Source organism: Triplophysa dalaica, chromosome 7 (assembly GCF_015846415.1).
Source record: "Triplophysa dalaica isolate WHDGS20190420 chromosome 7, ASM1584641v1, whole genome shotgun sequence".
NCBI lineage: Eukaryota > Metazoa > Chordata > Actinopteri > Cypriniformes > Nemacheilidae > Triplophysa > Triplophysa dalaica.
In genome coordinates, this window is record NC_079548.1 from 21096781 (window position 1) to 21123425 (window position 26645).

General features: G+C 38.0%; 1 protein-coding gene across 2 annotated transcripts; it reads left to right on the forward strand.

Moving 5' to 3' along the window:
• Positions 1-6: 6 nt before the first annotated feature.
• On the forward strand, positions 7-26431 carry LOC130425499 (TOM1-like protein 2). Of its 2 annotated transcripts, XM_056751687.1 has the most exons (16): positions 7-146; positions 7095-7179; positions 10771-10849; positions 11014-11163; positions 12819-12953; positions 13035-13193; positions 13508-13624; positions 13993-14126; positions 14326-14368; positions 16697-16874; positions 18573-18690; positions 18774-18849; positions 20186-20251; positions 23266-23325; positions 24109-24145; positions 24379-26431. In XM_056751687.1, the coding sequence occupies exons 1-16, from the start codon at positions 95-97 to the stop codon at positions 24525-24527; spliced, it is 1638 nt and encodes a 545-aa protein (XP_056607665.1). In that variant the 5' UTR covers positions 7-94; the 3' UTR covers positions 24528-26431. The 2 variants fall into 2 exon arrangements, with proteins under 2 accessions (XP_056607665.1, XP_056607666.1); XM_056751688.1 differs by lacking the exons at positions 20186-20251; positions 23266-23325 and having other exon boundaries at positions 8-146.
• The last annotated feature ends 214 nt before the right edge of the window (positions 26432-26645 follow it).

The window sequence follows — 26645 nt, forward strand, 5'->3', positions numbered from 1 at the left end:
TGTGTTTGAACCAATCACACAGCACCATGGGCGGGGCTAACGCTCGCCCTCCGTCAGCGGATGTCTTTCTAGGCGGATTGTTGTTGTCATCAAGATGGAGTTCTTGTTGGGGAATCCGTACAGCACTCCTGTTGGCCAGTGCATCGGTAAGTTAACCGCTTAACAGTCTGATGTTTTATTAGACGTCTTTTTATAATGCTTCATAGGATAATACAGATCAAATTCCTTCACGGTTCCTGTATGCGGCTGTGAATGGGAGTAATAACCGGCAGCATCCTGTCTGAGGGACTGTCAGGTCTGAAAGCTAAATGAAATAATGAAAGGGGAAACTCTATAAAACTGTTATTGTATTCTTTATATTTTATGTGATCTGTATCTCTTGTACCAGTTTGAATATGGCTGGATGGAGGAGACCCTCTCATCATTACATTTAACTAAGTTAATTACTGTCTATACATTATAGCCTACTATTTATTTTCGAGCATGTAAAGTTTAGTTACGTTAGTGCTTCGAGAAGTGAATCTGCCTGTAGTTCAGATTTGAACGTGTTTTATAATGTTTGTTATTTATCTGTATAATAATTTATTATGGGATGTATTTACTCTTAAGTAAATGACTAAAGGTCAAGAAGTTACACACAATGTCCTGCATATCAATTTTTATAATATATTAAATAATATAATATTATTGTAAAGAAAAACTATATGTGAATATTACATTTAATATATTAATACACATTTTTTTTATTCTTATGTGAATTTTTCATGTTGACTGTTTTGAGTACATCTGTAACTTGAAAATATAACTTAAAAATAACTTTACAGCAGTGCGAAAAAATGCAACAAGGGATAACAGTCCTGATCAAACAAGGTTGATGAAGGATTTTCTCAAATCTTCTTTAAAGGAGTATGTAACGTAGCTTTCCTTCAATGTTAATGATCTGCAAAATTGTTAATCATAAAAATAAGAGTTGACTCTGAATCGCCATATCGAGTCGTTATTGTTTCCAAACTCAGGCCTGGAGTTTTCAGACGTCACGATTTAAAACATTTGCATAATGCCAGTGAAACATGGACACTCTGACCCGCCCACAAACACTTCATATAGTTTGTGTTTACATCCTTTAACGGAGACGCTGTGTTCTGTGTTGCAAATCAAGCGTGTTGTTGTTTTTACTTCCAAATCCAAGAGATGATGATGTAAAGAATCCGAGGATAAAAATATTTTTTCCCACGATTGCACAGCAGTATAATCCAAATCTTTTGTCATATAACTGACTCCAACCTTGGCAAGTTCATGTGTTGGATTTGCTAAACGCTTGTCCATGAAAGATGGGTCGGCATGACTTTATTTGGACCAAATAATACTTCTGAATCGCAACATGTAAGTGTGATCAATTAGACGTGTAAGTTATATTGTCTAATAATTTTTGAAAATCTCAATTTTTTTGTGTTATGTGGTGTATGTACATTTACAGTAGCTATTACAGTCCTACTGAAATAGTTCTGATTATTCAGGGTGAACCCAATATTGTCTAAATATGTGTCGTTTAATGTAAAGTGTCTGTCGTATTTATTACTTATATTCATGATTAAGGATGTGGATAGATTTTGTTGATATGCTGTAATGTTAAAGTAATTAAATTTAGCATTGCGTCTAACATTAACGTTAGTTTACTGAGTTGTGTTTACTCTTTATCTTTATAACACAAATCGGTGCCAATTTTGAAACCTTTGCATGTGTGTACAATCTTTGTATAAGTTACTTATTAGCCTCCAAGACCTGAAATGTAATTGTACATCGCGGAAAGACCAATCACAACAGACTGGAGTAGCCGACCAATCGGAGCACAGTGGGCTTGTGGAAGGGAGGGGTTTAGAGAATCTGAATCTTCGTACTGCTTTTGAAGGAACCGTTTTGAGATCTTTGAGAAATGGGGTGATATTAAATGCTTGTTTTGACCGTTTTTTGAGGAGCGTTTGGATGCATTTAAACCTGTTGTTGGGGGTTCAAATACAATATTAGGATACTTAAGATTAAGAATAGAACATAATGAGCACTTTAACAACTTCCCATGTTACCTTCATGAACATACAGCTGTGGTTTTAAGTAATGATTGTAAAACATGGCATTAGCTTTTCGTAATTCCGTGGCAGACATCATTTTAAAAAAGATGCAGGTAATCTGATCTAGTCATGTGAACGGGCCAGTGACAGAACCTGGTTGGCAAGATGAGAAAATCATTTTTTTTTATAAAAGTTGAGACTGAATGTACCTAAAAATGTAAAATGATGTAACTGGCAAAGAATATAAAATATTAAACATTTATCCACCTAGATGAAATGTAAACATACTCATAAAAATAAATCATTTATTTTAAAATATCACATGAAAATAGATTTTATATAAATATAATATAATAATATCTTATCAGAACGTTACCTGTGGTTTTACGCACTATTTACACGTGGTATAGAGCGGCGTACATTTTTTTCATACCAACTAACATTTTGAAAATGATGACTTTACGAACGATTTACACAAAAAATCGTTCTGCTCTTGTTTCATGAATGAGGCCCAATATGTTTTCATATTACAATGACTTATGTTTTCCCCTCTTAGGCCGTGTTCAGCTTTTTTGAAGCTGCTAGCGTCACCTGTTTAACATTATAATCCTATGTGGTAAACCGTGTTTTCAAAAACATGCTTTTTTAGGCGTCTTTATCTGCAGCTCAAAACGTCTTTTGAGGTGAGAAAGTTCAACTTTTCTGAAAAAAAACGCCTACGTCAAGCCCCTTTTTCATATTTAACCAATGACAGAGACCTGTCGTTTCCATAACAACATCCAAGGAACATGATTGGTCGAGAAGGCTCAAGGTAAAAAAAAAAAATGGCGGCCGAAACGCCCGTTGAAGCATAGTTTTGTATAAATGTAAGTTTCATTTTCACTTTAAACAACTTCTGATTGCATTTCTAACGAGAAATTAGTGTTATAATTTTAAATATGTGATTAGTTAATGCAAAGACGCTCTCTGTTTATAATTAAAATAGAATTAGCCTATCTGTTTCTCTGGGCTGCCGTCGTGCTCAAACACAGCCTCCGAAGTCATGGCGTTCGGCTGCTATTTGTAACCTAACGCTGCCAGTTTTTTTGGTTACAAAAAAAGTGCCTTTGTCAGTGATTTTTGACTTTGAAGTGAAGTTTGAACATGATCTTAAGGCCTGTCCACTCCGGGACGATAATCGCACGCGCTTATCGCCAGTGTTTTACGAGACGTTCATGCGCAAGCGATTTTCACTGGCGCTGAGATGAGTGAATGTACAAATTCACTCCCTGACGTGCTTATTGAAAAACAGAAATACCCAGGTACACCAAACGTGTAACTTCAGCAGCTCCAGGCACCAGAACAAAAGCAACGATCTCATTGGTCGGCCAGATTTTTGGCGTTTAAAATAAAATTACATCATTTTGCGAGTCAGTGTGTGCACACACATTGTCGCCCTTTGTTTAGTCATTAGACTGAAATGCTGAAACGCACATATATCATTCCAAGCTTTGAGGTGTTTTTATTAAAGTTCCCTTATAACATGTTGGGGTCAGATGCGTGTGGCATTTGGCAGAGGATGGTACCAGCTTCCATGAGTCTACGTGATCAATACTAGCTCTCTCTCTCGTGAGGTGCCGGCCCGGGCCAGCTGGGTGCAGCACTTAGTCTGTCTGCTGCAGGCTGTCCTGAGCCATGTGTGTCCATCCACAGCAAGATGCTAACATGACAGTAAATGGAGTTCGCTTGTGTTTTCCACTTTTTTGTTTTCACTCCCTGTCTAAAAATCTTTTGATTTTGTAATCTTCACTTTTTGTTTGCGTAGTTGCACTTGTTTTTCTCTAACTCACAAATCCTCTTGAAGAGATTACTGGAGGCTTTTCTTTAGGAAGCTATAGGTAGAATCCCCAAACCTGCTGATCTGCTAACTTAGTTCCTTTCCTAACTTTTAACGTTTCTTCTGATTAGCTTTATGATGCAATTTTCTGTCCTGTGCAAAATATCGCTCTAGTTACGGAAATGCAACATCCACCCTGTTTGCTCATATGACCCATATGTTTATCAAGCTATAATGTAATAAAAAAATATTCACCAAAGCAGCAGACCATCTGGGTATTTCTCACATTCTGTTTTTTGAATGAGGATTTAGAGATGCTACTTATTTTACATACAGATTTTACACGTACAACTGTATAAAGTAGGGAAGTATGCATTGTTGTTATTTTTGTTGTTAAGGACACTCAGCGTTGCTGTTTGCGCTCTCACAATGATGCTGCAATCTTTTCAGTTCTATGTCTTTTTAACAAGCCGCTTAGAGCCACTAACAGCTGAAGCTGACTGCAGTTATGGGATCTTTAAGTTGTGGGTATTAATAAAGCATGAAACATTTCCTGGGGCTCAGCAAACTGTATTTTTGATGTTGTACACATATACTTTCATGGCTTCTTAATTTTATCCGAAGCAATGTCATGAAAAAAAAAATTGAATTATAATGGAACGCATGGTCTACATTAGCTTGATAAGGTTACATTGTGGGTTGAGAGAACCAACTGTTTTACATGTGGTTGTGTTGTTCTGAGATGGAAGCCAACGCTTGGTCAACCTCTCTCGTGACCTAAATGTCATCAAATGTAGACTGTTGGGAACACAACACGGTAACCTTTGTTTCTTTTATTTTGAACAATGATGAACGACAGAAACTCTCTGCATGCGTCATTTGGATGTCTGTCATTCACGAAATTCTGCACATCTCATCTCCTTGCCTATTTGTTTATTAGATATAACTTTGATAATTTGATAATGCTTTATCCCGAGTCTCAGTTTGCCAGGAAAATAGCAGGTCAGGGAAACGGCAACATATTCATCCTTGAGAAGTGTTTATCCTCTATTAAAACCATCTTCTTTACAGTCAGTATAAGGCGTGCAAAAAAAACATTTTAGCCACAAGCTCTCGTTGTGCTAGAGAATCACACCCTTTTTTACAACACCAGATTTCATCAGATTGTGACAGATAATATTGCATCACACTTTTCATTATCGTGAACACAAATATGCTTCAAAGAGGTCGTAGGCCTACAGTGAGGTGTGAGATCTGTACACCAGTGGCACCTCCTGTAGAGGAAACAGATGTGACAAATGATTTCAAATAAAAACATTAAATAAATTTGACTTTATAAACAATCCCGTTCTTTTGACCACTAAAATAAGGGATGGGAATATTTTAAGGATTGGTAATTTGATTCAGAAAGTGTTTGTATGATTATCACATGATTTCTTGATCATCTGTACTGTTCAGTGACGACATCATTCCATTATAATGAATGGCGTTTCAGAGCTGCCTTCCGATTTGCATTTGCAAGTCTGCACATGTTTAGTTTTGTGTGGCTGTGTGCAGCTTCCTCTGTGTTGACTTTGCAGTTTAAAAACTCCTGTAATGTCACCGTTTTAGTCACCATGAAATGACATTCACAGCCCATTTTACTTCCCTTATTTTGACATGTTGCGTGTGGATTTTGAACATTACATAGCATACAACATGTTAACTGTTCAGACGACTGGGGTTTGTGGCATGTGCATTTTTCAATAATTTAATATTAGAATATTTGAGCTCATAAAAAATGAATATTCGAATATTGGTTTATTTAAATTAAGTTAATAATGACGTCATTTGTTACGTCAAGCGTATAATTATCATTAAATATTCATAATGCATCAATATTATATGCTGTATATAGGTTTTTTAATTTGAAAAAAAAAAAACAGCGAACAGCAAACAAACCACAACGTATATTGACCGTCTTTGATATATGGTTATCTTGTTTATTTTGTTTTACATCTTCTAGATAAGAAAAACAAGCATATAGGTCTATTTTACTCTGGTGAAAAAATCTGTTCTACAAGCCAACCGCGGAGAAAACGCGCTGCTCTTATCTAACTCCCGGTAACAAAACCCAGATCTGACAAGAATTGTTTATAATGTTGATAAAGTAAATGGGCCTGATAACTTTGTTAAGATCCTAAAAAAATACCCTCAACAAAAACGGAGCCGTATAAGCTTTCCCTGTGATGGTCGTCTGAGGAAGATATTCTGATCAGCGCCACATAAATATTGTTTTCTTTGTCGTTCACGGTCAGTGTTTGTGTTGTTAAGCTTTGAATTGGATTTGCATCAATAAATAAGGTAGGCCTATTTATTTTAACGTAAGAATCACAGCGCGTTTTAAAACATCAAAAAAACATCCGTCCGACTTTATTTATATGCTGTAACTTGAAGGTCACGACCCTATTTGAAGTTCTAGAAGGAAAATCCTTGCTTTTAGGTTTGGAAAAAGGTGCCAGTCTTATGTTAAGGCCAAATTCATTAACATTTGTTGCAGTGAAATGTACATTTTTATGTTTCTAATTGTTGAAATTAGCATTACTTAATATATTTAACGAAGGAATATGAATTTATTAAGCCGTTTAACAACCGTTCCGAACAAGTTATGGTAATATATGAATTATTGTTAATCATTTAATAATGACGTTGGCATTTTTATACCTATAAATATTTTAACGAATTCTGGATCACCAGTTTTTAAAAATATTAATATGTTGATGTGTTCGGGCATAATATGTTGATGTGTCCGGATGTGTCCGGGCATCCGGCATCCGGTGTTAAAATATTTAAACTAGCTTGCGATCTGAGTGAACAAAGATATAGAAACACGTCCAAATGATTTTTTATATTTTCTGTATATTCTAAAATCATTACAGATGAAGTGAAGAAACGTTAAAACGACGTGACACTCTAAGGTCTTCTTTAGGGGAAACTTAACATTGTGGTGACACAGTTTTATTCTTATGAAAAATATGAATATTCAAATAGCATGTGTAATATTCAAATAGTTATTAAGGATCGAATATTCAAATTTTGGAATATTCGTGCACATCCCTAGTGGCAGTGTGTGTTGAAGTGCTTCAATGTTTTTTTTTCACTCCTTGTTTTGTGTTGAGCTTGTGTGTGTGTCAGATGACAGGCTTGATTTGAGTGTGATTTGGTTTTTGCAGAAAAAGCCACAGATGGCTCTCTGCAGAATGAAGACTGGATGCTCAACATGGAGATCTGTGACATCATCAATGAGACGGAGGAAGGGTGAGAGACTAGCAAACACAAAAACATGCTGCGTCCCAATTCGCCAACTTATTCTTTACACTAAAAGTATGTACTGTTTTTGTCATGAAAAAGTATATACATTTTAGTTTGTAGCAAAACAATATGCACGCACTGGGACATACTAACAGGAAATAGAAGTGGTCATTGTAGCCTAGACAACATTGTGGCCATTAACTGTCATGCACATCAAGACACAGCTCTTCTTCACATTAAGGTATTTATTTATTCATTATTTTGTATGTTATGTTTCCTGTATACTTTTGTTCATTTAGTGACGCATGTATTATATATAATTAATTAATGCAGTGGAGTGTCACTTAACTCCGCCTACTCGCGTTGGGTTGTGAGTAATATTAGCCATGAGAGTCTGTATAGTTCTGCACTTCCAATTTCTACCGGAAGTAGTAGACCCTCCGGGAATCTTTGGAATACTCTTTTCAACATACTATGTGGTATTACATACTATGATAGTATACTAAGATAGTATGTGGATCGGGACGTAGCAACAGACTCACAGAGCAGAGCTCAAATGAAAGTTATTTTATTTTTACTTAGTTTTTCTAAACATTACTAAGTAAAATCTTCTAAACGTTTGTGAAACAAATGTCTAATTTTCTTTTTGAGAAACACAAAATGAGATATTTAGGATTTTGAGCTTCAGAAATCCAACAACAGCGTCATAATAGTACAATGACATTTTGGTGGTAGAAGCACTTCATGGATCCTTGTTTACCCAGTAGTGAACAAAATTATTGCGGTTGTCTGTTATCGTGATTTTCAGGAAATGCCTGAAAAGTACTGATACCAAGTTTTATACTGATGTGACTTGTTAAAAGCACTTTTTTTGCCATAAACATCAAATAAATAACATTCATATTAATACTGGCACAATGGCGTCATTAGGTAATATTTTCTCTTGTTCAGGTTGAACACAACCTTGCAGTCCTAAAACGATCTGTAAAAGAGTTGAATAGAGCTTTAAAATCATCAGTCTGTCTATAGAAAAATGAACTAAACGTGTTTCAGTACATCTGCAATTCCCACGATACGCATGCACTCCTGACATAAATGAACAAAACCCGCCTTTCATAATGCGCCTCTGTTATACTGTTGCAGACTTTGGCTGACGCTGGACATTTTCCGTTAGTAACGATTAGTTGGTACGGTTTAATGATAACTCAAATATGACGTGATATTCTCAACCGCGGTTTTATCGTGGTTTATCGAAACCAGTAATCGTTACATCTCTATTTCCTAGACTACTTTGAAGTGCCGTCTACCCGGCTAAAACCATGTCTGAGCAAGAATTATAAGTGACTTGAGATAAAGCAAATGTAAAGCAATAAAAAACTAAATGCCTCTCAGTTTCAGTGAAATATTCCAGTATCACTGTCTTTAGCATGCAGGAACAGGCAAGTGATGCTTGATGAATCTCATCACAGGCCACAGCAGACACATGCTGGTGGAAACAGGGCCCAGAGTCACGCTGCTACACACACACACACACACACACACACACACACACACACACACACACTGTCAGCACAGGCTCATCTCTGTTCTGTAGGAGACAACACTCAACACTGTTCTGCTTTGCTTTGTTAAGGCTGGTCTTTATCTCTTGTTTTCAAAATTGTGGGCGTTTGCAAGAATTGAAACAATGATTTTGTATATGATTTATGATATTTACATAGTTGTGTGTGTGTGCTGTATAAATGTGTACTGTGTGTCTCTTTCACTTCTGTAAGTAAGTACTCACTTCCCATCTTGAATGAGGTTATTACTATGGTTCCTCATTTATCTAAAAGGAACGTTTACACCAAGGATGCTTATTATAAAAATAAAGTTTTAAATGTTATTGTCCAGAGCACAAATATAACAATAAGGATTACAGAGAAATGATCGCTGGCTTAATGGGATTACTTTTGGCAATATTATTTTCCAGCCGATAATCGAAAAAAAAATTGACAGTTAAAATCCATTCATTTATATTCGCATGAACTATCTTTAATCTTTAAAAGGAATCGAAACGTCCATAAACAACATCTCTGGAGCAGGAATGGCTGCTCACTGCTCTGGATGTTTGTTCACATTGTGTGTGTGTGTGTTACTCACTGCTGTGTGTGTGCACTTGGATTGGTTAAATGCAGTACACAAATTTGGAGTAAACTTGGCATCACATCACATCTCTTCTCTGTATGATGTGTCTCGGCTCGAGGGCGGGACTATTTTGACTGTCCTATGGCCAGGCTTCCAACTGCCAATAGTCCAATCAATTTCGCAGGGATGAAATCAAGCCCCTGCCCAATTTTTTCCTTTTAAGAAACCATTTCATTAAGAAATGAGTTTCATGCCAACTGTAAGATTTGAAACTGCACCGTGTGAGCTTAAAATAACGCTTTGTTATTGTTTGTTGTTGTGAACGCACATCAGGTGCAATCGTTGCCTCCTCTTCAGGAGAAGCAGTAATGCGAAGCTCCGCAAAACATGTAATTAGACCATCATGTGTGTGGTGCGTCATGACAAAATACGTGCCTCATGCAGATGCTTCGAATGGGTTTTTAATAAAAGAGATGCTTGCTTTTGCTAGATACTCACTTAGTCTCATGTGTGGTCAGAGTTGAGTGTTAACACAGTGTTTCCTGAACGCGAGCGTCTCTTTTATCATAAACCCTTTGGATGTGTCTGCAGCAGGCACGTATTTTGACATGATGAGTGATGCACATAGGTTCACGTCAGAGCCATTGAAGAGAGAGTAACGTCTTCTCTTTTAAATAGTTTCAATAGTTCCCAGAAGTTACTAGTAACGCATGGAGCTGTGACTAAACAGACCAACTGAGGTAAACTTCAATCCCATTTAATGACGAAGAATAAAAAAATGAAAGAAATAAAGCATTTAAAGAGAAAACATAATTTCCTGTAACTATCTGAAGGCTCCATGAATCACGTGACGCTCCAGCATTTTGGACTTCCGTTGGCAGAACTCTCTCTCTCAATGGCTCCTCTTCACGTGAAGCGCTGAACACGTATTTTAAATTTCTGTTCCCCTGAAGAGTTTCCATTATACCCGGTGGAAAAAAACAGCATATGTATGTTTTGATGCTGGTTTAAGCCATGTCTTCCAACATGGGAGTCATCATTCTTGGATAAAAATGGCCATTTGTGATACTGCTTTTCTAGGGAAAATGCCAAACAATACACGGCTTGTTATGTACAATCGAGAGGCTTTGGATCTTTCTGTGCTTTCCAGTGTGTTTCAGGCATTGTGTTGCAGATTCACTGAACTCTTGCACCACCTAAGCATGCAGTATATCAGTTATTCTCTAATACAGTATTTTAGCTAGAGTTGTGTGCTCTTATCATCAAAACACACCTGTGATATCTGGTAGTCCATTAATTGTTATATTGGACAACCTGTGGAGGGCGCTGCACTATTAAAACAGAGGTGTAGTTCAGCCGTTAAATATGCGACCTAGTAACCCTAATGAAGATGGTGAATGCAAGGTCATATAAAGTCGGTATAATAAAACGGCAATGGTTGTACAGTGTCTAAGTTGTGTGTGCACACAGGCCCAAAGATGCCATGCGTGCTCTGAAGAAGAGGCTAAACGGCAACAGGAACTTCCGGGAGGTGATGCTGGGGTTGACCGTAAGTGACTGAAAATCATTTTTAATCTGATTAGAGGTATTTTTATGAGTAACAGTTAACATAAAGCAGACTGCATTGTTTGGTTCTCCAGACGGCTCAAGTATGACTGTTTAGATGTATTATACTCTTGTGACCTGTGGTGTCACCTGATCTGTATCTTCTAGGTGCTGGAGACTTGTGTGAAGAACTGCGGCCATCGTTTTCACGTTCTCGTGACCTCCAGAGACTTTATCGAAGGCGTCCTCGTGAAGATTATCTCTCCAAAGAACAACCCTCCCGCCATAGTGCAGGACAAAGTGCTGTCGCTCATTCAGGTGAACCGAGTGAAATCACTCTCAACAAAACAGTATTATTATTAGACTGTTTAATTTTTGTCAGCCTTTTATTGAGTATGGAAAATCATTCTAGGAACAATTTAATGGTGGCCTCTATAAAGCCTTAAAATTGCCAAGGTTTGATTTGTCAATTGGAGGGTTCAGCTGCCACAGTTGGACAACCACTCCATCTCACACCCAGAGTATCCGCTTGACAAAATTTGGCAGTTGGTGTAATTTCTCTCTTTTTCTATCTGCTTAGACCAGTAGTTCTCAAACTTTTCAGATCAAGTGCCACCTTTAATAAAGTGAGTTGTTCCAAGGACCACCTAATGACCGCCATAGAAAACACATGAATAAACTTTAAATTAATAGTAGAGCTGTGAATATTTATCTTTACCTCGTCCTCCAATTCTAATGTAATACAAACACTTTTATTTACCAGCTGTTTTCAAACTAAAGAACATGATTTTCAAGTTAGACTATTCTAGTTAGCAGAAAGAATGGATACAAAACACTTTTCTGTTGTGCACTGTAAACGGGGCTCTGCAAATTACTATTAATGGGGATTTATTAACTTTGTTGAGACGTGCAGAAAGACTACAAACCTATATACAAGACTAACAGTGTGGAAAGAATATCTAACACAGAAGATAAATAAATATAGTTTGTATACTTCAATATCAAGAGAAGAGCTGTGACGTAATGTATATTACAAACAGAGACTCACACTTTTCTACAGCGTCTCATCGAATCGGCACTTCAAGACTAAATCGCAACGCTCCCTTCATTGATTTAACCTTGAGTAGATGTAGACTCGTGTGAATTAGTATTACATGTCGAAAAAAACTTTCCGAAACTTGTACGATCGCTGGGGGAGTGTATTGAGCACAGAAATACTACGTAATACGCTTGACTCGTTGTTGACCCTGTTAAGCATGAGAAGGCCGCATGTTTAACAGTTTAAAGAAGTCAGAATGCATGACACATCGTTGCAACACCCCTTTAAAGTTGATCAATTTCTCAACCAGCGTCGTCTAAAGCATTTAAGGTGGCACAGTACTAAATATAATTTTATTGCAACTTTCTAATATTGTTGTATTTATGTCTTCACATTAATTAAAAAAGAATATGAAGACTGTTTTGTACAAAATAGCTGTGACACCTGAAAGAGTCTGCTGGCTTTACTAGCTCAACTCTTACCTATTTTTTCTGACTCCTACTGTCACTTGCACATAGCCCGATTTCTTTTTTATCTAAATTATTCGCAATTGTGATGATAGTGCTTGTAATGCTTTTAACAGAAAATCGACAGAATAAAGAAAAGGGTTTGGTTGAAGTCATGACAACGGTTGTTGTGGTTCTGTCAGGTGTTTTCTGATTGGGTATTGTTTTGTTACACGTAGTCCTTTTGCGTTTGCCCTCAAGTTTCCCGCACACATCAGGATTTCTGATCATGTTGAATATTTACGATTTGCTATCGGGGCGGCTCCAATGTTCATCCGATCAGGTTCATTCACTCTTAACACACATTTCACACCACACCGTTTAAGATCACAGGGACTTCACCTAGGATTATCAGAAGGGGTAAAATCGGACCGGCGTTACAAGCTCCCATCCATTCTGTCATCTTTTCTCTTTGTGTTTTATCCCAGGCCTGGGCAGATGCGTTCAGGAGTAGCACTGACCTCACTGGTGTCGTGCACATTTATGAAGAGCTGAAGAGAAAAGGCATTGAGTTCCCCATGGCGGATCTAGACGCTCTTTCACCTATCCACACACCACAGCGGGTGAGAGACATTTAATGCATCCAGTGGAATCTTATGTGTTTTCATTGATTTTACTTCATCTTGTCTCGGGTGTCATTTCAGGGCGTTCCAGAGGTCGATCCAGGCACACACAAATATAAAGCACCCTCCCAGGCCAATGCTGCATCTGAGATGGCCCTGAAGCCTGCGGCTGCTGCGCACCACTTTAACCCCACTCAGATCCCCACCGTTTCAGGTCCCATTACAGCCAACCCAGAGCAGGTCACTGTCACCTACACTCTGATGACATTCAGACTTTTACTAAATAATAGTGTTTAATAATATACTGTAGAATACGTTGTTTCAATATAATCTGACGTAATTAAAAAAATCAACTGTTTAATTTAAAATGGAATATTTTCTAACAGTGTTTGTAGTTCTAGCTAAGCACCAAAAATTAGAACAATAACAGAATAAAACGTCTCATTCATACGTCTTTTAAAACATATTTTATATGGTTTACGTGCCAACGCGTGTAAGGGAAGCAGTCTTGTTTTTTGTTTTTTTGGGTGATTTGTTTTGTTTTGTTTGTGCAGATCGCCCGCCTGAGAAGTGAGCTGGATATTGTGCGTGGGAACGTTAAAGTGATGTCAGAGATGCTGACGGAGATGGTGCCGGGACAAGAGGAGGCTTCTGATCTCGAGCTGCTTCAGGTCTGAGCAGCATCTTACTAAACCCACAAGTGACACAAGGGCAAGACAGATAGCATTTGGTTTAAAAATGATTTGAGATCTATTCTCAATCACAAGGGGGCAGAGTTTCACAATGTTTTAAAGCAGAGATCCAGGGAACTTTTCAATTGCTGTCAGTGTTTTATCATAAAAAATGAACGCTCTGAAATTGATCACAAAAATATCGTTCCTCTGTATAGTTATAGTTGTGTTGTGGATTGTACTGTTTTTGTTTGTTTCAAATTGTTTGTTTTAAAAACAACAATCATGGTGCCTTAAATGATGACAGAAATGTCAGTGTTTTATCGTGAGAGGGGCTGAACTGAAGAGAGTTCTGTGTCTGTTGTCAGGAGTTAAACAGGACGTGTCGAGCCATGCAGCACAGGATAGTGGAGCTCATCTCTCGTGTATCCAACGACGAGGTGACCGAAGAGCTGCTGCACGCAAACGATGATTTAAACAACATGTTCCTGCGCTACGAGAGGTGAGCTGTTCAGAAGTTGTTTTCTGACAGCACTAAGAAGTATCTTTGACTTCATGTTTTGAGCGCAATGTTGCCTTTGATTACCGATGCATCGCTTCAGAGCGGAACTACACAGAACACACGGGGCCCATAAACCCAAGAACATTTCTTTCATCTTGACGAATGTGTTTGATATTTCATCTGCACTTTAATCACACAGGTACGAAAGATACAGGATAGGCAGAGCAGCGCAGAACAATGGGGTAAGTTTGACACTGCAGTGCTGCACTCATGCTGTTTTATAGGGTCGTATATTCTGTGAACATGAAATACTTCCCTCTTTAAAGGGCTTGTTCACACAAAAAAATGAAAGATCTGTCATGAATTACTCATGGCCTAATTCCAAACTCGTTTACAGTTCTTTATTTGGTTGAACACAGAGAAAGATAATTGGATGAATGCTTCTAACCAAACAGTTCTTGGACTCCATTGACTAACATCAAAACGACAAGGGTTGCCAACTGTTTGCCGTCCTACATTCTTCAAAATATCTTCTTATGTGTTTGACAGAACACAAAAAAATATATAATTTTCTATGATATTTAATGGGGTCCAAAAAGTGTTTGGTTATAAGTATTCTTATTATTATCTTTCTCTGCGTACATCAGAACAAAGACATTGATACACATTTGTAAGACTCGAAGGTGAGGAAATGATGACAGAATTTTCATTTTTGGGTGAAGCATCCTTTTCAGTTGACTCTAACTGTTGTTGAGTGTATTATTGCTGTTTTCTGTACGGCTCATGTTTGTCTTTTTTACTAATACTAATAATGCTTGCTCATGTGATTGTTCTTTTATTTATTTATTTTTTCATTTGCATGTTGCTAAGCTGAATAAGGCAAGTATGATGAGTTTTGTTGTACAGATACTGGTGTGGTGAAGGCTGATGCTACTATACATCTGTCTGGAAATAGAAATTCTGTTTTCATCATTCTCCTTGCTTGTCCTCTCATTTTTACGCACATGCCCTCATATTCCCTGAATCTGTAGCAACCATTTCAAGTCTGATTTTAGACTCTTATGATACTACAGCTTTACCTGTGTATGTGCAAGTGTGTTATGGTGTATTGGTATAATATCGGTAAGGGATAATGAACAGGCAGCCGGTTGTTATCGCAGAAATAAGCAGAGGGTCTTGTGTCACACTGAAGAGGCTTATTTCAAGATAACTGCTTGGACTTTATCGCGCTTATTATTACACGGCTGTTGACCTCATAAGTGAGATAAGGAACATTAAAGGGCGGATTTCCGGAAAGGGGTTACCAGGATTAGGCCTTTGTTAAATTATAATATTTAAATTGTTTTTAAAAACATACTTTACAAAAAATATTACGGATGTGCATCTTGAGAGAAACCAATTGCATAGATATATTTTAAGATATGTCCGAGCAAGTTTTTTTGAATCAAGACACCTTTAACATTTAAGTTAGTCTGGGACAGGTCTTTAAATCTAAAGGTTTAATTGAAAAAATGTATTCACTTATTTTTAACATATGCAGACCTTTCGCAAGGAAAACGCGTTTAATTTCGGCTTTAAGATAAGACACGACCTTCAAATGCCATGAACACGCAATTTGGTTTAATCATTTGTAAATATAATGTCATATATGTTATTAAAAGACATCTTTATTTAATTTTTGTGTAATATTAAACTGCACCTGTCCAATGATTTGCACCATCTATGTTGTCAGGTTTTTTTAGTTTTGAGTGGTTGTTATCTGGGAATAACAACCCTTGGAATGTCATGACTGGCCAATCAGAATCAAGTATTCCAGAGCGACGTCTAATATGATTTTTTGAAGAGTATATAACTAGGAATTTTAAGGGCCTACTTTGGTTTATGGAGTGCCTAACAACAAGTTTATGTACATGGAATGTGCAAAAGCACTATTTTTTCATTATAATAGGCAGTTATTCTTACCTTACTTCTTGACTGACTCTCAAATGGTTCGTTCCGCGATTCATCTGTCTAATCCCCTCCTTTCCTCTAGCCTAGTCTGATGTGATTGGTTTGATGGTCTAGTCTGCTGTGATTGGTGGTTTACGAGCGAATGAGGCTCACGAGCAACAGTGTTTGGAGAAGAGTAAAGTTTTCGCCGAACAAACATAGCCGGGACTATATCTAGTGACGTAAATCCGCGGCGGTTTGCAAATAGGACTAGAGATGACTCGTTTGCATGATTTGGAGTCAATTCCCTTTTTTCAAGCCAATAACTTTGTTATTCATTCACCTTCGGATTTACAACTTGGTAGACTGCTTACATTCACGCCCGCCAACATTACTCATGCATGAAATGTCCTTTTCATTATCTCATGTTATGTACTCTTTAACTATACCTTTAACTTTCAATCAAACTATTCTTATATATTTTATCATACAAAGAGAATACTTGAATTGTATATATTATAATAATTTTATACTATAAAAAAAAAATATTTCAAGGAAACTAAACCGTTAAAGTATGTAATGTTAATATTCATTTCATTAAATTGTGTGTGATTAGAATAGCAACATGTGTTTCTGTGCAGGTCCTAACTGAAGCTTCAGAGGAGGATAATCTGATAGATCTGGGTCCTGGTTCTCCAGCTGTGGTCACTCCTCGGATCATTGCTACACCCACTCACACACCCACACCCACCCTTCAGCCTCCTGTACCTGCTGCTGGAGCGAGCGCTCCATCCCTCTCCACACAGCTGGCAGGACTCGGTGAGAATCATACACATTCTAATGATCGCTGTTGGGAAAGCTTACCAGAATTTATAGTTGAACTACCTTTTTTAAAGATTTAAGAGTAATAGCATTGCATAGAGACATCATGTTACGAAATTAAGCTGTGATCATTTGGCTTTAATAGGGGTTTTATGGGTTTTATTAAGGTGTAAAATACATTTACACTAAATACAACCAGGAAAACCAATCAATATTTATTTCTATTACATAATGTATTACAATATACTGTGTCACTTACCGCGTGCTGTTCATGCCCGGCGTCTTTTACATTTTACATTTAGTCATGTAGCAGACGCTTTTATCCAAAGTGATTCACAAAGAGTTTAGGAAGCAATAAGCGATGTCATACAGGAGCAACAATAAAACAATAGGTGCCAATACAAAGTTACTGGTTTCAACAAAAGCTAGACGACTACCTGTTGGGAGAAAGAGAGAGGGTTAGTGTAAGAGTTTTTTTTATTTCTCTGTCAAGAAATTCACGGAAGAGATGGGTTTTTATTAGTTTTTTGAATGTTGTGAGAGATGTGATTGACAGGATCGAGTTAGGAAGAATGTTCCACCAGGAAGGAGTTGTGAATGAGAATGAGCGGGAAAGAAATTTACTGCCCTTATGAGAAGGCAATACAAGACGCCGCTGGTTTGCTGAATGCAGGGTTCTTGATGGGGTGTAGGAAGGTGTAACAGTATGCCGGTGCAGATCCAGTGATAGTCCTATAGGCAAGCATTAGCGAATTGAATCTGATGCGGGCTTCAACCAGTAGCCAGTGGAGAGAGATGAAAAGAGGTGTCACATGAGCCATTTTGGGCTGTTGAAAGATGAGGCGTGCTGCTGCGTTCTGAACCAGCTGGAGCGGTTTGATAGCCTTTGCAGGGAGACCAACAAGGTGAGCACTTTTAGCACTAGGACTGTTCCATCTATCAGTTTCAAACCATCTCCAAATCTAGCATTTTATATACCGTTACATCCGACATTCATCAACCAAATGGAGTGAAAAAACAAACACAGCTGAACTTCACGAATGCAGTGCTCTCTCTCTCTTGCTCCAGCTGGTTGATGTGTGCAAACCTCCTTCTCGAGCACTTCCTGTTTGACGCATGAGGTGCTCTTTCATGTGGCTCTCACGCGTTGACAAGTGGGCGTGCTTTTCTGGGAGAATCGTCCTATGAGGGACTAAGAAAAGTTGTTACAAAACAGAATTTTATGATTGAAAAAAACTTTCCGAAACCTACACGAATGCTGGGGGAGTTTATCGAGTACAAAATGACTACGTCATACATCCAACTCTTTTTTTTTTTGGTTGAACATGTCAAGCATGAGAAGTTCCTGTAGCTCAGTGGTCAATAAAAGAGTTGGATGTATGACGTAGAATTTTTGTGTTAACTGTTAGAGCATGACGTTACCGATGCCAAGGTCATGGGTACGATCCCAGGGATTGCACATACTTAGAAACAAGTGTATAGTATAATGCAAAGTAAGGCGCTTTGGATCAAATAAATGTATGTAAATGTTTAACAGTGTAAAGAAGTCAGAATGCATGAAACACTGTGGCACCCCCGCTTTTAAGAGGACAATTGGACCTGCCTCTCTGAAATTCTCAGTTGTCATTGCGTCCCTTTCACATGACAGAGAAACAAGCAGACAAACTGTTCATTTGTCTGTTGTTCTCTCATCAGACGCGGGTGCAGACAACGTTAGCGGGACCCTCAGCTCTCTGACTTCTCAAAATACTAAAGAGGACTTTGACATGTTCGCCCACACCAGATCCAGCTCTCTGGCTGACCAGCGTAAAAAGTGAGTCTCAGTAGCTTCCTTTACAACTAAAACGCAAACATCGAATCTTAATTTCTAAACAGATTCTTCTTGTTGTTTTCCAGCATAATATATGAGGACCCACAGGCTCTGGGTGGTCTGGCGTCTGCATTGGACATCAGACAGCAGAATTCGACAGGGGTGAGTTTCCCTCCACACTTCTGTTGGTTATTGGTGAAGATTTTGGTTTTGTGCGGTGCTGTAGGCTGGCAAGACTCTATAATGTCTTTCTGCTGAACACGCCGTGCATGTTATCTTTAGTGTGCTGTAGATCTATCATTTTTGGTGAATATAGGGAATTCACACTACTTTTGAATGGCATATTTCTCTCTGTCTTTGGGCTTTGCGTGTCTTTATTAGTCATTAAAATGCTGCTAGTGTTGATTATGGATTGACACTGTGAAGGTGAAGTGTCAAAGCCCATATGACACAAAATGCCACAGCTGGTTAAAGGAATAGTTCATCCAAAAATGAAAAATCTGTCATCATTTACTCACCCTCAGGTTGTTTCAAAGCTTCACAAAGAAAGATATTTTGAATAATGTAAGCAATTTTCGGTTCTGGCACATCATTTACTACCATAGTATTTTTTTTGTTCTGTTGAACACATAATGAGATATTTTGAAGAAGTTAGGAAAGCAAAGAATTCTCTGGCACCTTTGACTACCATTTAATTATTCCTGCTATGGTAGTCAATGATGTCCAGGAACTGAAATTGAATAACATTCTTAAAAATATCTTTCTTTGTGTTTATCCGAATAAAGGTTTGAAATGACATGAGTGTGAGTGAATGATGACAGAATTTTCATTTTTGGATGAACTATCCCTTTAATTCTCAAATTGGTCTGGATTATGGCAGATTTATCTCAGTTTAGCTAAATGTGGCTGTCTGTAACATCTGTCTAGACAAGACACCTTTCCTCACAAAAAATATCCCCTTGTAATCATAGTGTCTGCCAAAAGAGTGTTTGTTAATATAATAAATCTGTGAGGTATTTGATATGTGACGGTGTCTTTAGCATAAAAAGAAATGACATACAACAGATAAAACAATGGCCCAAGCGTTTTCTGAGCTGTACATGTAGAAATGTTTGGTTTGACAGGAACAGTGTGTAACTACTGTATCTTGATTAAAACTGTGCAATACATGAACATAGTTTTAAATGAACTCTATAAAGAACTGTTATGAAATCATGGTAGAGATTAGATGCCAGCTCTTGGGTCAACTGTGTTGACATCAACCGTCTGGAAATGAAGTTGAGTAACGGCCATGGTTTAGGGGTGCGATGTAGAGACCATCTCATGGGTCAAAGTTTATATCTCTTTGTTTGTTTTTTCCACTCCATCTACCTCAGTTCAATGACACGATTTCTCTTGCCTTGAATGACACCCTTTTCATTCCTTTTGAAGACGGAGGTGGTCACGGGGTGCTGTTTACTTCTTCACGTGTGTACGGTGTTTTCTGTTGTTTATTTAGCCGAGTGTTAAAGGTCCTAATGCAGAGTTGGAGCCCATAGACGGCTGGCTCATTACCCAAGGAATGGTGAGGATTTCACCAGAACCACGTCCCCTCAGTGTTTCCCCCACGTCCCGTGACCCACCCTGACCTCAGTCTCCATCTCTGTTCGCTCACCACCACTAAAACACACCCACAGTAAAAGGGAGAGCCCTCTCAAGCCCTGTCATGCTATTTGAGTGATCTTTATGCTTTTTATGCTGATGTTTATTCTGTGGAACACCAAAGGAGAAACTATTGAGGTTTATGAACACACTTCTTCTGCAACCAGCCACTCGTCATCAACACATCTGTAAAAAAAATGACAGATCATTTTAAATGATCGTGTAAATTATTTTGTTATTCACTGACAACCGTTTTCACGTCCAGGGCTAAAAATGCATCACCATCAGTTGATACACTAGAAAGAGCCAAATACTGTTTAATAAAGTTACGGATCGCAGCTTTAATGTCCACAAAAAAAACAACAGCATCAGAGTTTTCATTTTTGGGTGAACAAAGCCGTCAATAAGTGGTTCATGATAATAGTTTACCTAGAGTATGAAATACATTAGTCAACATTTCAGACTTAATATAAGACTCTTATGAGGCATCAGGGCTGTTTCAGGTCCTTCTCTGTGTACTATCCCTTTTACTGTAAATGACCTCTTCATCACCTCTATTTCCACTGCGGAAACAGCAGATTTCATCGCTCATACACTAGCATGAATTAACACAGTCCACCCTTGGCTTGTTGAAGTTTCTGGATTATACAGTTACATCCTTCACTTGATTATTAAGACCAAACTATACTTCAAGTTTTACAATGAGTACGTTTACATACACAAATAAACGGATATCTATCAAAAATCATCTTAAAAAGAAACCTGTTTTCACGTGTTTACATGCACAGTAATAAACCGGCTACGCAGAAAACTATGTTTACACAGAAGTTTGAGACTCGCCGTGCAGTGACGTCATCGTCAATAGTCAATAGTCAGTTAAGTAATGAAAAAAAAAGAAAACGTTTTATTCGTTTACATGACCTTACATACACTCACCTAAAGGATTATTAGGAACACCATACCAATACTGTCTTTGACCCCCTTTCGCCTTCAGAACTGACTTAATTCTACGTGGCATTGAATCAACAAGGTGCTGAAAGCATTCTTTAGAAATGTTGGCCCATATTAATAGGATAGCATCTTGCAGTTTATGGAGATTTATGGGATGCACGATGCTCCCGTTCCACCACATCCCAAAGATGCTCTATTGGGTTGAGATCTGGTGACTGTGGGGCCCATTTTAGTACAGTGAACTCATTGTCATGTTCAAGAAATCAATTTGAAATGATTGGAGCTTTGTGACATGGTGCATTATCCTGCTGGAAGTAGCCATCAGAGGATGGGTACATGGTGGTCATAAAGGGATGGACATGGTCAGAAACAATGCTCAGGTAGGCCTTGGCATTTAAACGATGCCCAATTGAAACTAAGGGGCCTAAAGTGTGCCAAGAAAACATCCCCCACACCATTACACCACCACCATAATTGCATTAATGAGAAATTGAACAGGTGTTCCGAATAATCCTTTAGGTGAGTGTATATCATTTTATTAAGCATAATCTGAGTAAAACTGTGCATGGAAACGCACTCATTGACGCTGATGTATGTGTACATTCTGTGCTGTTAATGTAGTTGTCAGCTGAACGCCTAAATCTGTGCATGCTCTTGAAATTGTTTGCACAAATCAGTGACAGATTATCACCATGTGCATTTGTCAACCATGATCAAATGGTTGTTGTGTACGATTACACGCTAGTATACATGTAAAAGCCAAAGTAAACCTTGATGTGTTGCACTGACAATGATTTGAATCTTTACATTTTTTTAATCAAATGAGTGATTTTTGGTGACACAAGCACCATGATAGAAACGCAGTAGTGTGCCGCAGAGATGACATATTTTAAATGCCAATCCAGAAGAAAGCGCCGCGCTGGTTTCCTCGACCTAAAGCCTTTGTATTTTTCCCATAGACTTTTGGAAGATTGTAAAAAAAATATGATTAACGAGCGTTTTCGATGTTTACACATTTTTTCTATCAAGGAAATATTTACAGATGAACACAGTGTTTGTTACTTTTGAAGCCTAAGTACAATCGGTTTGTAAAAAAGTAAACCTGAGGCTATAAACACACTACACTACTGTCGCTCGATACGCAGTGCAATGCGACGTGACAAGAGATAATAGAACGCATTAGAACCGATACATTTTTCTACTTTTGTCTACACTGGATGTGGCGCGTCTGGTGAAGACACGGTGTTAGAACGCCTGTATATTAAACGATGACCTTGGCAGCTGTACAGTCAGAATCTGTCCTCTTCTCCATCATTTCCACTAACCAAAAAACAAACTAACCATTTGTATTCATTCATAGTTTAAGTCAGACTATGTTAAATGGTTGTTCCGTTTTAACATTTGCAGTTTACAGATGACAAAATGATAACATAACCTATTAACTGAGAGTGGAATTAATTTGGTCGATGAACTGCTTGCATGACAGTGTTATTTGATATTTCTAAAGGTACATTGGCCTATAGGAACACCTTGTACCAATGACTTTTGCATGGGCAATTCCCACTCAGAAAAGTATCTGTAAAAAGATTCTGAAAAAGAATTAAACTCCTAACACTAGCTGTAATATGGTTGTGTGCACCGGCTTTTCAAGACATGGCCTGTAGGGGGAGTCCTTATGTCAGCCATCAGTGATGTTGTGGAGTACAGAAGCAGTGATCATAACCACTCTCTTTTCCTCCTTTCAATAACACGCTTCACACCAAGTATCTCCTTCAGCATCCTTTCATTATTCACAGCATGTGAAGCAGCTCTATGTGCAAGCAGCGTGTGTGTGTGTGTTGGCTTGGTGTGACATGAATTGCATTTTTCTGTTGTTGTTATTTTCCTCTCAGTGATTTTATTGTTTGTGTTTTTGTTTGTTGGGGGGGTGTTTTTGTTTTCTGTGGTTTTCGGCCTCTTTGGTTTGTCCGTGGCTTTGCTCCATAGATCCCCGTGTCGCAGTCCTCTGTCATGGATGACATTGAGGAGTGGCTCGGTGCCGATGTGGTGAGACTTCTTTACCTTGATTTCAATCTCACTGTTTTTTGGTGCCATGGTAACATTTCATCGGACTTGCTTTGAACCTGTTTTGCGCTACTCTTTCAACTACACAGTACTAATCATTCATTTCCACCAATCACGTCGTCAGTCCACCATATGTCACTCATTCATATGATACTAATGAACATTAACCAGGGATGAATTATCAACCGTGTGAGATGATCCAGAATGTTTTGTGGTGTTGTTGAGACGCAGATAAGAGGGATGATGTTGAATGTTGCAATTCACTGGTGCCAGATGCTTTACTTCATCTGTTCCAGTGTCATCTTTCAGAGCCGATTATTGTGTTTGGACTGATATTCTAATAATTGTGTGCGATTTGTTACGCTCACTAAATGTGATGTGATATATGTCTGTGGAACCGTGTTGGGGAAGAGAAACGTACTGATGCCGATATCCAGAGAACAGGGTGGCCAGTGGCCTATATAATAAACATATGCAAATGACATTCATCACAGAATTTTTCCTGTGCAAAGCTACATTCAAATGTTAAATGTTAAAATGGGAAGTTTAGTGTAGTTGTTGTATTTTTCGTTTCATGCTCCTCAATACTGGTTCATTTTCAAAGATGCTAAAGAAATGCAAACATGTTATGGAAATGTGGTTTCCCAGCTCAATGGTAGGTAGCTGTCTGGTCATTCTAGATTTCTGTGTCACGTGATATATGTGTGTTATTAAAGTATTTAATCTGACATGTAAATAATGTGGGATTTTTATTGTCTTGAACAGAAAGGTGAAGAGCCAGAAGAAGGAGTCACGAGTGAAGGTAACAAATCTACAGAATCCTGTTGGCATGTTTCATCCTAAATGTTTAAATGGGTTACACACTTTTAAATTAACATGAAACCTGAATAGTTTTATTTGTACCCGAGACAATAATATTTGTTATTTGTGTCATAACTGAACCAGGATATGAGTAGAAATGAGCTCGATATACACAACACTGAAGTTATATTTGATGTGGATTTTGCTTGGTGACGTCAGTTTTCTGTTTTCTAGACTTCGATAAGTTCCTAGAGGAGCGGGCCAAAGCTTCAGACAAGGCCTTACCGTTACCATCTACTGGAGAGCTCAGAGCTCCCGCCAGCACAGCCAGCAGCAGTCGCAAGAAGGCCGAACGGACGGAGGACAATCTCTTTGCCTTGTAGTTCAGAGGTGTGAATGCAGACGTAGTCTCTCCAGCACTCCAACTTCCAAACGCTTGCTCTTCCAGCAAAACATCCCTCTTATCCCCTACAGCACTGTGAACAATTCAAGCAATGATTTAAAGATGAAGCCAAAACATTACAAGCCCCCTCTGAAAGTCGGTCAGAGCTACTTGTCGTCATTCTCGTCCCCCTAACTCCCATCCATTAATAGATGCCGATTTAAATAGCACTCCTTGGTTTTGTATTTATGGTATTTGATAATAAACTAACAGTCATGATACGTGACATTCCATGAGGTGAGAGGATCTGAAAAGGCTGTTTTTGGGTAAAACCCGAGGGCTGGTTTTAGGGTCAGATGTGAAACGTGACGCGACCTGTCCGGGTGATAAACAGAGCATGGGAAAACAGTATATCCTAAACAGACGGACGAGCTCTGACATGGTCCTTAGACTGCCGTACAGTTGTGAGGGTGTAGTGAAGCACTGCACATGTGATTTACCAATTTATAATGCGTTTGGTTTCGAATGGAATTAGTTCTTGGTTTCCAAAAGATTGAAGCCACTCTGGCCTGTTTTTAAAGGCACTGTTTGCTACTTTTCTAAAATTCAATTATATGCAAGAAATTAAACATTGGTGATGTACCTTCGCCCATTCGCAGGATGAGAGTGATCTTAATGTGTTTTATGAGATTCAAATGAATGCCATTTTCAATTCAGTCCGGACAAGAGGACTCCTACATTGAGATGATTGGGATCTTTGCATTGCATCATAAAAAATTGTGGGAGGGATGTGCGTAATTGTAAATCATGAAACTTTGTCAGAATGCCAAAAATCGTAATGATGATACTTTTTGATCCAAAATCCCTTTTTGACCACTGAATTTGCACCTTGCTTCATTAGATTTACCAGGTTGCTGCATTTTCATATCAAATGCGCCCTGCGTGAGGTTAAGCACATTCAACAGTGAAAGATGGACTACATGTTTCTTTCTGTCTTGCTAACTCAACCGAGAGCTGTTAGCCTAACGCTAGCCTAATTTTTGTAAAATATGTATCCATATGTATACATAAATGTGTATATACAATAGACAAGTGTGTATATTACTTAAGGTTTGTGTTAACTTTAATGTAAAATATTAATGTTTCTTTGCTTTTCCTTTATGTAAGTCGTCATTGGAGATTATTTTCCATGTGGGCTTTGCATAGTCGCGATTTGGTTTCATTCCACTCAGTTCCTCATTGATAAATGTTGCACTGCTGTCTTTCCAATAACATGATGCTGGGGAAGATGCTTACTTGTGTGTGTGAAGTCACAGCAGCTCGATCAAGCTGGTGCGTTTTAAACTCAAAGACCTCAAAATGTTCAAATCATAATGATATGAAGACGAGGGCTTGTTGCCAGTTAACCCGACTTGTTTCAGAGGTCCTTCAGTTCCAAAACCAACTGCAGTTGAATATTTAAGACACTGGAGACGCTTGTTTTCATCTTTACTTAAATTACTGCACAGATTACTGTGGTGTTAATTGAAATTGGAGCATGTTTAAAGCATTGGGCTTTTATAAAACGCATAAGGAGCATTTGTTATTGCTATAAAATAATGTAATAATTAATTCAATCTTCGAGGATTCAGATATAGTGTATCTAACAATTTGTAAGAAGACAAAGCATAATGATTGTTAGTTCTAGATTGATGTTCTAACTGGAGCTCTTTGTTCACTCAGTGGCAATCATTATTTGGATTAACCGCTTAAATGGTGTTGTCATTTGACATTAAAAGTCTTAACTTTTTTGATTATTTACCTCATATTGTATTAAATGTATTTTAGAAGAGAGTGGAATAAAATTCCCCATTGTCAGATTTATCCTAACTATTTTATTAAAGTGATTGATTTGCTCAAGACAAACCCCTCTCTGTGTGATTATTTTAACATCAGACATGTCCTCTATCACGCTTAAATTCAGCAGCTAAACTTTAAGATGTCTGAATCAATGACTGTCCTTTTATATAATGAAAAAAATGACATTTATTTTAAAATTGGCCTTTTGTACATATAGACAACAATACTCATTTTTAGCTGTTTGAAAACTTATTGCTAGGCCTACTTGATTGATAAATAT